Source organism: Hippocampus bargibanti, linkage group LG12 (assembly GCF_051943395.1).
Source record: "Hippocampus bargibanti isolate YZ-2025 linkage group LG12, ASM5194339v1, whole genome shotgun sequence".
In the NCBI taxonomy this organism is placed as follows: Eukaryota; Metazoa; Chordata; class Actinopteri; order Syngnathiformes; family Syngnathidae; genus Hippocampus; species Hippocampus bargibanti.
Window position 1 is genome coordinate 20,027,501 of NC_142745.1, and position 10,941 is coordinate 20,038,441.

Below are 10,941 nucleotides of genomic sequence, written 5' to 3' on the forward strand. Positions count from 1 at the left end.
ACAGCCACCATGGCACGTGGAGAACATGCAAACTCTACGCAGGAAGATCAGAGCCCGGATTCGAACCCTGCACCTCTACACTGCGAGGCGGACACCCTAACATTCCACACCGTCAAGCATGAATGCTCCATTTGCTCACTGTTCCTTTTTTTGGAACTTTCAAAATGTCACTTTTACAATTTAGAACTATAGGCTGCGGCAGAAATTGGGCTTTTCTATTTCAGCAGATTCACCAGCACCTGGAGGAGGCCCGCGGGAGGAAATGCAGCCTCATTTCACATCAACCTCGCATGAGATGAAGAAAAAAAAATTGGAGCACACAATGGCATTCCGACAGAACCCCAAAGGGGTGCGAGAGACACTTGGCAAGTGAAATACTTCTAAGTCTGAAACCATATCAAATAATAATAATGATACATTTCATTTATAAGCACCTTTCAAAACTCTGAAGGTCACTGTACAGTCACAGAATACGTTTTTCTGTGGGTGAGCAGCGGCAGCCACAGCATTCACTCAACCCGGAAGTAATTCAAATAGAATAGTAAGACAAATAGATAGAAAGCTAGCTAGCAAGCCAATAGATAGCTAATATTTAGCTAGCTAGATAGCTAGCCAGCCAGCCAGTTAGCGATTGTACGGTATTACAGAAAAGTCCAAGAGAATAGCCTTAGCACAATATTTCTTAGTAATGTCTACGTAAACAAAAGTCAAAAGAACAAAAAAACTACATAGATAATATGACAACATAAAGACACAGTCATTAATTCTTCATCACTTGCTGTACCCTCTTTGTGACATGAAGCAGTTCTAGATATAAGAGGAGAGGATCAGTTTCGTTTTCAGCAGTGGATCAGGGACGTCATGGTGGTATGTGCCTACTACAAGCTAAATGTTGAAACTAAACACGCAGCTGGAGCAAAATGTGTCTACTGCAGTGCCAGGGTTTTTGTCATTTTCACTCCAATTGCAGGACCCACAGAATATTGAGTTTTAGGACAACGTAAACATTCGATGCAGCGTAAGAAATGGCATTTTTGGGGGTTTCATTCTGAACCCTGAACCCACAAACTGCTCCAGTTTCCACACCTTCATCTTATATGAGAAAACGGCAAGCGCAGCACCAGGTAACCTTCGACGAGTGTGATCAAGAGACACACAACACAGTAAGCCAAGACAATCAATCAATCTCTTAGCGAGGACGACCAAAATGAAAGAGGCAAACATTAAAAAACCCAGCAGCAGCAAACGTACCTTTGAGAAGGTTCTGGCCGTGCAGCACAACCCTGGGAACCAGCACTGTGTAGAAGTTTTGGGAGAAGCCCGATCTGCATGGAGTTTTTGCAGACACGTCCACCTTATTCCCCTGCGAGGAAAATAAAAACAGCTCGTAAATCAAGTATATCAAAGTCATTTTTTTGCGGCAGGCCACATTGTAGTTGATGTGGTTGATGCAATAGAGCTACAAATATCATGCCTTTCTTGATACTTGCACGATGTACAGTTTTTTATGAAACGGTTTTGGAAAAAATATAATAATAATAATAATAATGTAGCCACAAGGGGGCACAAGCCAGTGTCTTATTGTGCCGGTCCCAAGCCCGGATAAATACAGAGGGTTGTCTGTGTAAGCTCTCAGTCGTACAGGAGTGGTCCATCGATGAGTAGGTTTCTTCAGCCGTCATCTGTACAAATTTGAAGGTTTCGGACGTTTCGCCTCCTATCCAAGAGGCTTCGTCAGCGAACTAAAGTCTGACTGGTCGTATCGGCCCTATTTATATATCCCTAATGTCCAGACATGGCGGCGCCGGACACAGCTATAATAGGTCCCTCTTCTCAGGTTGGGGGGAGCAGAGGACCACTCCCTGTGGCCCCACTGATTGTTCCTACATTCCTGACTAACGACTGGCCCATTTCCCCCACTCCCACCGGTATCACCTCATCAGCATTACGAATGTTGCCTAACCTGTTTTGCCTAAGCAGGCTATTGTATGAACGATCCAAATTGAACCTCACCCCACCAGACCGGTTTATGAAGGATTTTGTTGTTTTATAAGAATCGCTTCTTTTACCCCCCTTTCAAACCATCTATGTTCTTTCGGTAAGATTTTAACCTCATTGTCGTCAAATGAGTGGTTGCTAGCTTTTAGGTGCAAATGTACTGCCGATTGAGGCCCACTTGTATTATCCCCGCGATGTTGATAAAGTCTTTTTTTGAGAATTTGTTGAGTCTCCCCAATGTACTGCTCTTTACAATTTTCATTCTTACAATGTATGGAATAAACTACATTACTTTGTTTTTCATTTGGTAGCCTATCTTTTGGATGCACTAATTTTTGCCTTAACGTGTTTATCGGTTTGAAATAAGTAGGAATTTTGTGTTGCCAAAGGACTCTTTGTAATTTTTCAGAAACTCCTGCAATGTAAGGTACTGCTACTCCTCTCCTTTTTGTATCTTGAGAATTATTGGTTTCATTCCCTATTCTTTCTTTCTGACATTTGTTGAAAGACCACTGAGGGTACCCACAGTTAGTGAGTGCTCGCCTGATACGTTTTGACTCCTTTTCTCTACCTTCAATGCTAGTTGGTATTAGTTTAGCCCTATGCTGTAGGGTTCTGATAACTCCTAATTTGTGTTGTAAAGTGTGGTTAGAGTCAAAAAGTAAGTATTGGTCAGTGTGTGTAGCCTTCCTAAAGACTTCTGTTTTTAGCGCTCTGTCCTCTTTTATAATTACTTTATAATCCAAGAAGGCTAGTTGGTTCTCTTTAATGTCCTCACGAGTACATTTAATTTTGATGTCTACAGAGTTGAGGTGATCTGTGAAGGATTGAATTTCTTGTTTTTTAATTATGACAAAAGTATCGTCACATATCTAAACCAGTGTCTAGGTTTTGTCCTCGGGAAGGATGTGAGGGCCTGTTTCTCCATCTCTTCCATGTACAGATTAGCCACTATGGGTGAAACTGGTGAGCCCATAGCACAACCATGAATTTGTTTATAAAATGTCTCCCGAAATTGAAAATACGTAGTATTAAGGCAGATTTCCAATAATTTGCAGATGTGATCCGCTTTAAGTTTGGTTCTTTCATGCTGAGAAACGTCCGCCAGCAGTCTCGTCCTTACCACTGAGACTGCTGCTGGGGTTGGGACAGATGTAAAGAGAGAAGTCACATCGTAAGATGCCAATGTTTCCTCAGGTTCCAATATGAGGTCTTTGATCCTCTCTACAAACCCTGTGGCGTTCTCTCCGTGATATTCTATGTTAACAACAGGTTAGGCAACATTTGTAATGCTGATGAGGTGATACCGGTGGGAGTGGGGGAAATGGGCCAGTCGTTAGTCAGGAATGTAGGAACAATCAGTGGGGCCACAGGGAGTGGTCCTCTCCTCCCCCCAACCTGAGAGTAGGCACCTATCATAGCTGTGTCCGGTGCCGCCATGGCTGGACATTAGGGATATATAAATAGGGCCGATATGACCAGTCAGACTTTAGTTCGCTGACGAAGCCTCTTGGATAGGAGGCGAAACGTCCGAAACCTTCAAATTTGTACAGATGACGGCTGAAGAAACCTTCTCATCTACAGAGGGTTGTGTCAGGAAGGACATCCGATGTAAAGATTTTTGCCAAAACAAATATGCGAACCAAACCTCTGAATCCGATACCGGATCGGTCGAGGCCCGGGTTAACAACGGCCGCCATTGGTACTGTTGACCTTCAGGGTGCCAGTGGAAAATTGACTATTGTTGGTCGAAGAAGGAGAGGAGGGAGGTGTGCCCGGAGGAAAAGAGACAAATGGAACGCCAAGAGTATAGAACTAACAGTAGGAACTTTGAATGTAGGAACAATGACAGGTAAAGTTCGAGAGCTGGTTGACATGATGCAGAGAAGGAAGGTAGACATACTGTGTGTCCAGGAGACCAGGTGGAAAGGGAGCAAGGCTAGAAGCTTAGGGTCAGGGTTTAAGTTGTTCTATCATGGTGAAGACAGAAAGAGAAATGGAGTTGGGGGTATCTTAAAAGAGGAGTTTGTTAGGAATGTCTTAGAAGTAAAAAGAGTATCAGATAGAATGATGAGTCTGAAGCTAGAAATTGAAGGCGTGATGTTTAATGTTGTTTGTGGGTATGCCCCACAAGTAGGATGTGAGCTTGCGGAGAAGGAGACATTTTGGTTGGACTTTGATGAAGTCATACAGAACATCCCGACAAGTGAGAGGGTTGTAATTGGTGGAGACATCAATGGACATGTTGGCGCATGAAACAAAGATGATGAGGGGGTGATGGGCAGGTTTGGACGCCAGATGAGGAACGCTGAAGGACAAATGGTGGTTGACTTTGCTAAGAGAATGGAAATGGCTATTGTGAATACTTTCTTTCAGAAGAGACAGGAACATAGGGTGGCCTATAAGAGTGGAGGCAGAAGTACACAGGTAGACTACATTTTGTTTCAACAGCGTCATCTAAAGGAAATCAGTGACTGCAAAGTAGTGGTTGGTGAGAGTGTAGCCAGACAGCATAGGTTGGTGGTGTGTAGGATGACGCTGGCAGTGAAGAAGATGAAGAAACCAAAGGCTGAAGTGAGGACAAAATGGTGGAAGTTGAAAAGGGAAGAGCGTTGCATGATGACATTTAGGAAGGAGGTAAGACAAGCACTGGGTGGGCAAGAGGTCCTTCCAGATGACTGGCAAACGACAGCGAACATAATCAGAGACACAGGTCGGAAAGTACTTGGTGTATCGAGTGGAAGAAAGGTAGATAAGGAGACTTGGTGGTGGAATGGGGAGGTGCAGGAGTGTATACCGAGAAAGAGGTTAGCAAAGAAGAAGTGGGACACTGAGAGGACGGATGAGAGTAGACAGCAGGACAAGGAGATGCAGCGCACGGTTAAAGTAAAGGTGGCAAAGGCCAAACAAGAGGCCTATGATGACTTGTATGCTCGGCTGGACAGCAAGGAAGGTGAGACTGATCTTTACAGGCTGGCGAGACAGAGAGACAAAGATGGTAAGGACCTGCAGCAGGTTCGGGTGATTAAGGATAGAGATGGCAATGTATTAACAGGTGCCAGTCGTGTGATGGCAAGATGGAAAGAGTACTTTGAAGAATTGATGAATGAGGAAAATGAGAAGGAGCAAAGAGTAGAAGACGTGACTGTTGTGGACCAAGACGTAGCAAGCATTAGCAAGGATGGAGTGAGGAGGGCGCTGAAGAGGATGAAGGGGGGAAAGGCACTTGGGCCTGATGATTTACCAATCGAGGTATGGAAGTGTCTTGGAGAGGTGGCGGTGGTGTTCCTGACTGGGTTATTCAACAAGATCTTAGATGGTGAACAGATGCCTGAAGAATGGAGATGAAGTGTACTTGTGCCCATTTTTAAGAACAAAGGAGATGTGCAGAGTTGGACTAACAACAGAGGAATAAAGTTGATGAGCCATACAATGAAACTCTGGGAGTAGTTGAAGCTCGACTAAGAGCAAAAGTGAACATTTGTGAGCAGCAGTATGGCTTCATGCCAAAAAAAAGAGCACGACAGATACAGTGTTTGCTTTAGGAATGCTGATAGAGAAGTGCAGAGAAGGTCAGAAGGAATTGCATTGTATCTTTGTAGATCTGGAGAAAGAGTATGACAGGGTCCCCAGAGAAGAGCTGTGGTATTGCATGAGGAAGTCTGGAGTGACGGAAAAGTATGTCAGATGGTGCAAGACATCTATCATGACTGTAAGACAGTTGTGAGGTGTGCTGTCGGTATGACTGAGGAATTCAAGGTGGAGGTGGGACTCTACCAGGGGTCAGCGCTAAGCCCCTTCTTGTTTGCTATGGTGATGGACAGGCTGACTGACAGACGATGTTAGACAAGAATCTCCTTGGACCATGATGCTTGCAGATGACATTGTGATCTGTAGCGAGAACAGGGAACAGGTGGCGGAGAAACTAGAGATGTGGAGATATGCCCTGGAAAGGAGAGGAATGAAGATCAGTCGCAGCAAGACGGAATATATGTGTGTGAATGAGAGGGATCCAAGTGCAAGAGTGATGCTTAGAAATTGAAGGCGTGATGTTTAATGTTGTTTGTGGGTATGCCCCACAAGTAGGATGTGAGTGGTTGGACTTTGATGAAGGCATACGGAACATCCCGACAAGTGAGAGGGTTGTAATTGGTGGAGACATCAATGGACATGTTGGCGCATGAAACAAAGATGATGAGGGGGTGATGGGCAGGTTTGGACGCCAGATGAGGAACGCTGAAGGACAGATGGTGGTTGACTTTGCTAAGAGAATGGAAATGGCTATTGTGAATACTTTCTTTCAGAAGAGACAGGAACATAGGGTGGCCTATAAGAGTGGAGGCAGAAGTACACAGGTAGACTACATTTTGTTTCAACAGCGTCATCTAAAGGAAATCAGTGACTGCAAAGTAGTGGTTGGTGAGAGTGTAGCCAGACAGCATAGGTTGGTGGTGTGTAGGATGACGCTGGCAGTGAAGAAGATGAAGAAACCAAAGGCTGAAGTGAGGACAAAATGGTGGAAGTTGAAAAGGGAAGAGCGTTGCATGATGACATTTAGGAAGGAGGTAAGACAAGCACTGGGTGGGCAAGAGGTCCTTCCAGATGACTGGCAAACTACAGCGAACATAATCAGAGACACAGGTCGGAAAGTACTTGGTGTATCGAGTGGAAGAAAGGTAGATAAGGAGACTTGGTGGTGGAATGGGGAGGTGCAGGAGTGTATACCGAGAAAGAGGTTAGCAAAGAAGAAGTGGGACACTGAGAGGACGGATGAGAGTAGACAGCAGGACAAGGAGATGCAGCGCACGGTTAAAGTAAAGGTGGCAAAGGCCAAACAAGAGGCCTATGATGACTTGTATGCTCGGCTGGACAGCAAGGAAGGTGAGACTGATCTTTACAGGCTGGCGAGACAGAGAGACAAAGATGGTAAGGACCTGCAGCAGGTTCGGGTGATTAAGGATAGAGATGGCAATGTATTAACAGGTGCCAGTCGTGTGATGGCAAGATGGAAAGAGTACTTTGAAGAATTGATGAATGAGGAAAATGAGAAGGAGCAAAGAGTAGAAGACGTGACTGTTGTGGACCAAGACGTAGCAAGCATTAGCAAGGATGGAGTGAGTAGGGCGCTGAAAAGGATGAAGGGGGGAAAGGCACTCAGGCCTGATGATTTACCAATCGAGGTATGGAAGTGTCTTGGAGAGGTGGCGGTGGTGTTCCTGACTGGGTTATTCAACAAGATCTTAGATGGTGAACAGATGCCTGAAGAATGGAGATGAAGTGTACTTGTGCCCATTTTTAAGAACAAAGGAGATGTGCAGAGTTGTACTAACAACAGAGGAATAAAGTTGATGAGCCATACAATGAAACTTTGGGAAAGAATAGTTGAAGCTCGACTAAGAGCAAAAGTGAACATTTGTGAGCAGCAGTATGGCTTCATGCCAAAAAAAAGAGCACGACAGATACAGTGTTTGCTTTAAGAATGCTGATAGAGAAGTGCAGAGAAGGTCAGAAGGAATTGCATTGTATCTTTGTAGATCTGGAGAAAGCGTATGACAGGGTGCCCAGAGAAGAGCTGTGGTATTGCATGAGGAAGTCTGGAGTGACGGAAAAGTATGTCAGATGGTGCAAGACATCTATCATGACTGTAAGACAGTTGTGAGGTGTGCTGTCGGTATGACTGAGGAATTCAAGGTGGAGGTGGGACTCCACCAGGGGTCAGCGCTAAGCCCCTTCTTGTTTGCTATGGTGATGGACAGGCTGACTGACAGACGATGTTAGACAAGAATCTTGCAGATGACATTGTGATCTGTAGCGAGAACAGGGAACAGGTGGCGGAGAAACTAGAGATGTGGAGATATGCCCTGGAAAGGAGAGGAATGAAGATCAGTCGCAGCAAGACGGAATGTATGTGTGTGAATGAGAGGGATCCAAGTGCAAGAGTGATGCTACAGGGAGAAGAGATAAAGAAGGTAGAGGATTTTAAGTACAACATTTTAAGTAAGACAACTGTCCAGAGCAACGAAGAGTGTGGAAAAGAGGTGAAGAAGTGTGGCCAGGCAGGCTGCAGTGGCTGGAGAAAAATGTCAGGTGTGATGTGTCATAGAAGGGTTTCAGCTAGGATGAAAGGAAAAGTGTATAAAACAATGGTGAGACCAGCCATGATGTTTGGACTGAAGACAGTGCTACTGAAGAAAAGACAGGAAGCAGAGCTGGAGGTAGCAGAGCTGAAGATGTTGAGGTTTTCTTTGGGAGTGACCAGGTTGGATAGGATCAGGAATGAGTACATTAGAGGGACAACTCATATTAGAGGCTTTGGAGAGAAAGTCAGAGAGGCCAGACTAAGATGGTTTGGACATGTCCTTGAGGAGAGAGAACGACTATATCGGGAGAAGGATGCTGAATCTTGAACTGCCATGCAGGAGACTGAGAAGAAGACCCCGAAGAGGAGGTTTATGGATGTGGTCAAAGAGGACATGAAGGTAGCTGGTGTGAGGGAAAAGGATGCACAAAACAGGGATAGATGGAGGACATTGATTCGCTGTGGCGACTCCTGAGGAGAAAAGCCGAAAGGAAAAGAATAATCATAATATTAATAATAATACATTTTATTTGAAGCGCCTTTCAAATCTCTCAATGACACTTTACAGTCACAGACAAGCATAGATACTATAATAAATAAAATATAATTACAAATATAATACAAGAAATAAAATACAATTATAAATAATAATAATAATAATATATAATAATAATAATAATAATAATAATAATAATAATAATAATAATGATGATGATGATGATGATGATGATAATAATAATAATAATAATACATTTAATTTACAAGCACCTTTCAAAACTCTCAAGGAAATAGAAACAAGAGATAGAGCTGGTGGGAAGAGAATCAATGTTACGAATGTTGGGAGGAAGTGAGTTCCAGAGTTTGGGGCAGAGCAGCTGAAAGCTCTGTCCGCCATCGTGCTGAGACGGGCAGGGGGGGTGCACACACAGGTGCAGGGAGGATCTGAGGGAACGAGAGGGAATGCAAATTTGAAGATCAGATAGGTATGGGGATCAAGGTTATGGATAACTTTAAATGTATAAAGAAGAATGTTAAATAATGACTATTATTGTGGTTTGCATGGCATAATTTCAAATTTTGGTTCAGACCTTCACAAGCATCATGGCACTTGACACACTTGATTTGCATTATAAATAAATCTGTGATGTAAAATATTAGCCACATAGCTAGCTAGCGAGATAGATGAACATGGAATTTTACAAACTGTATTTACTTTCACAGGTATCAGCAGTGTCTGAAACTCATGGCAAAAAGGTCAAAGGTCATCAGAGGGTACGGCGAGAAATGATCCAATTTCACTTTAGTTTTATTGATCAACTCCAACTTATTTGTGTTTGTTGTGCATGGCTCTTTGCCAGCAAGAACCGTAGAATGTTTTCATTTGGGTTATATTTGGTTATGAGAGCTGATGTGATATTCTTCATAATCATTTTTATGCTTAAGCATCATATTATTTAACGTTAAAGAGTATTTTGCTGTTTGATAATTGTTTAGATGTGTTTTTTAGGTTGACCGCTTCTAATTGATTGGCTGTTGTAGTAAGGGAGCCCAAAAGTGATTTCAGTTGCCTCGGGTGCTTTTTTTCCGATTGAATTAAGCTGCGTTCAAACGGAGTCCATCCTTCATTTTTGACGTTTGGTAAAGTGGAGCCATCCATTCCCCAAAAAAACGAATCAACTGTTCAACTTGCACATGTCCAACGTCGCCTTGGCAGAAGGCAAAACAATGCTCGGTTGTCATCGTTTTGATTTACGACGGTTGTGCAAACCCGGACGCAATTTCGAGCCGAAATTTGTTCAGCGTCGTCCAACGTAAAGTGAACGAACGTCAAGTATTGGCACGCAATCAGCATGCAGGTGGAGCGATCCGCTCAAATGCTCCCCGGTTCCGTTTGGTGAGAAAAGCGAGCGGAGCGTTTTCACGACCGATGACGAGCCACAGAAAGAGGCGAGCGCGTCACCCACCCTTAAAAAACAAGAGGCACTTAACAAAATCAAAGTTAGAGACCAAATGAAAAGGAGACGCGGGAGCGGTGCGTAAATGTGCAGCGACCACGACAGGTTGCGGTGGACGGCCACGAGAGAACAAGGAGTCCGTTTCCAAAATGCTTTCTGCCGCGAAGCGTTGTCCAATACCGCAAAGGATGACAGTGGCCGCTGATTTAGAGCAACGGGAAGGAATTTGGTTACACAAAAAAGCCGCTTGAGGTTCGCGTCGTTCTTTATGTTTGTTTGGTTCAATCTGCGGCGCTGCGGGAGAAAGAAAAAAAGTGCTGGTTCGGCGGCCACCCAAGCGCGAGGCACCACAAAACACCACAAAACACCCCAAGCCATCTAAGTCGCGTTCTTACCCAGGATGCGGCGACGAACAAGGTCCACGCCACGGCGACGTTCATGTTGGCAGAGGGACGACTTGGCGAGGTGTTTGTTTGCTTGGTACAATCCCGGAGCTCGGTCCTTCCCCTCGCGGGTGCGTCGCGAAAGACGTGCCCGCCCGTATGGCACTCGAGTGCCGCTGACGAAAAAAAAGATGTTGAGCTCTCTCTGAGCTCTGCTCAGAGAATGAGCTCGGACGATGGGAGAAGCCGCCGCCGCCGACTACGCGTCACAGAACTCCCCCTACCTGCCGCAGGAGGGCATGGGGGGGGTTGGTGCACTGGTTCCGTTTCCAGCGGATGTCCCGCAACGACATATCGCAAAATCAGTCGAGGCAAATGCAATTTGAACTAAAGTGATACCTTGGCTTACGAACTTAATTGGTTCCCAGACAGTGGGTATCCCAAAAAATAATTTACCATAGGAACCCATAAAAATGAGAATAATCTGTTCCCAGGTCCCCATAAAACATAATGTTCTATTTTCTAA

At 44.5% G+C, this 10,941-nt stretch overlaps 1 protein-coding gene across 3 annotated transcripts in view; it reads right to left on the reverse strand.

Annotated features, from left to right (window-relative positions):
* Positions 1–10,652, reverse strand: part of LOC148890840 (cadherin-4-like) — a 228,051-nt gene extending 217,399 nt beyond the window's left edge. For all 3 annotated transcript variants that reach the window (XM_089009849.1, XM_089009847.1, XM_089009846.1), the window contains exons 1-2: positions 10,428–10,652; positions 1,252–1,363 (exon numbers count right to left, since the gene is read on the reverse strand). In XM_089009849.1, coding sequence (XP_088865975.1) covers positions 1,252–1,363; positions 10,428–10,472 — 157 coding nt within the window. In that variant the 5' untranslated portion in view covers positions 10,473–10,652. The remainder of the gene's footprint in view (positions 1–1,251; positions 1,364–10,427) is intronic.
* Between the last annotated feature and the right edge of the window lie 289 nt (positions 10,653–10,941).